General features: G+C 36.6%; 1 protein-coding gene across 1 annotated transcript in view; it reads right to left on the bottom strand.

Annotated features, from left to right (window-relative positions):
• LOC105756545 (collagen alpha-5(VI) chain) overlaps positions 1–981 on the bottom strand; it is a 111,931-nt gene that overhangs the window by 96,911 nt on the left and 14,039 nt on the right. Inside the window, 1 exon segment of the mRNA XM_023736027.1 lies at positions 853–981. Coding sequence (XP_023591795.1) covers positions 853–981 — 129 coding nt within the window.

Raw genomic sequence — 981 nt, 5'->3', positions numbered from 1 at the left:
CGATAGATTGAAAAGCACAGTTGTTTTTTGTCTATGTGTGGATTTACAGCAAGTTCTTATCCCAGAGCCATTAACAATTGATGTGCTCAAACTGAAGGCTGATTAATACAACTTGAAAAGCAGTTTAATTTGTGAGATAAAAGTGATGAACCCCAAGCAATCAGAAATAAAAACCAACAAATCAAAAATTTCCAAAGGGATAGTTACATGTACAGGCAAATATAAAATACCTAGTTGATAGAGGTTAAGAAAAATAATGTGAAGTAATGAAAATACACCATATCTTTTAGACTGGGCAACATTTTGTTCTATTATACATAAGGTTGTCATGAGTCAGAGTAGACTTGATGGTGACTAATAACACAACAACATTTTAAAGACATGGGAGGGTATGTTTTGGGAGGCAGAGGGTGGGGAGGGTTATGGAACTGGTTTTAATTTAACTAAGAGGAAGATGAATTTGTATTTCTAATTATTTACTGTTTAACAATGTTTATAGGTAGCTAAGAAACAATGTTGGGAAATCACTTGGGATTAAAAGTTAGCTCCAGAAAATCCAGGTATGCAAGTAGTAAGGAGTTGGAAGTTTAATGCAAAATTCGGAGACTTTCTTGGAAGACATTTGAAGTCACCCAAGCCAGTCTATTTTACTTCCTGTGAATACTAGTTGCCAAAATTATTATTCAGAAATATCTCTGGAGGTCATAGGTGTTTTCATATAACATACATAAGACCAAAACTTAACAATCAAGTCTAGGTAAAGGCCAAGTCCAGAGAAAAACACACCGTTCACCCCACTATGACATCAATAGCTCATATCCTTGAGTCCTGAAGGGTAACAAGGTCACTTACCAGAGAGAGTGCACACGCGAACGATGAGTTGACTTTCTATCGCCTTTAGAATATCAAAGTTCTCAACTTGGAAAACCAAGTTGCCATCCCCACTGATCTCCTCTAGCTGAGTCCTATTGGCACCGAACA

The sequence above is a fragment of the Trichechus manatus genome, unplaced genomic scaffold (genome assembly GCF_000243295.1).
Source record: "Trichechus manatus latirostris isolate Lorelei unplaced genomic scaffold, TriManLat1.0 scaffold00084, whole genome shotgun sequence".
Classification (NCBI taxonomy): Eukaryota; Metazoa; Chordata; class Mammalia; order Sirenia; family Trichechidae; genus Trichechus; species Trichechus manatus.
This window is presented reverse-complemented; position numbering and strand designations above follow the sequence as displayed.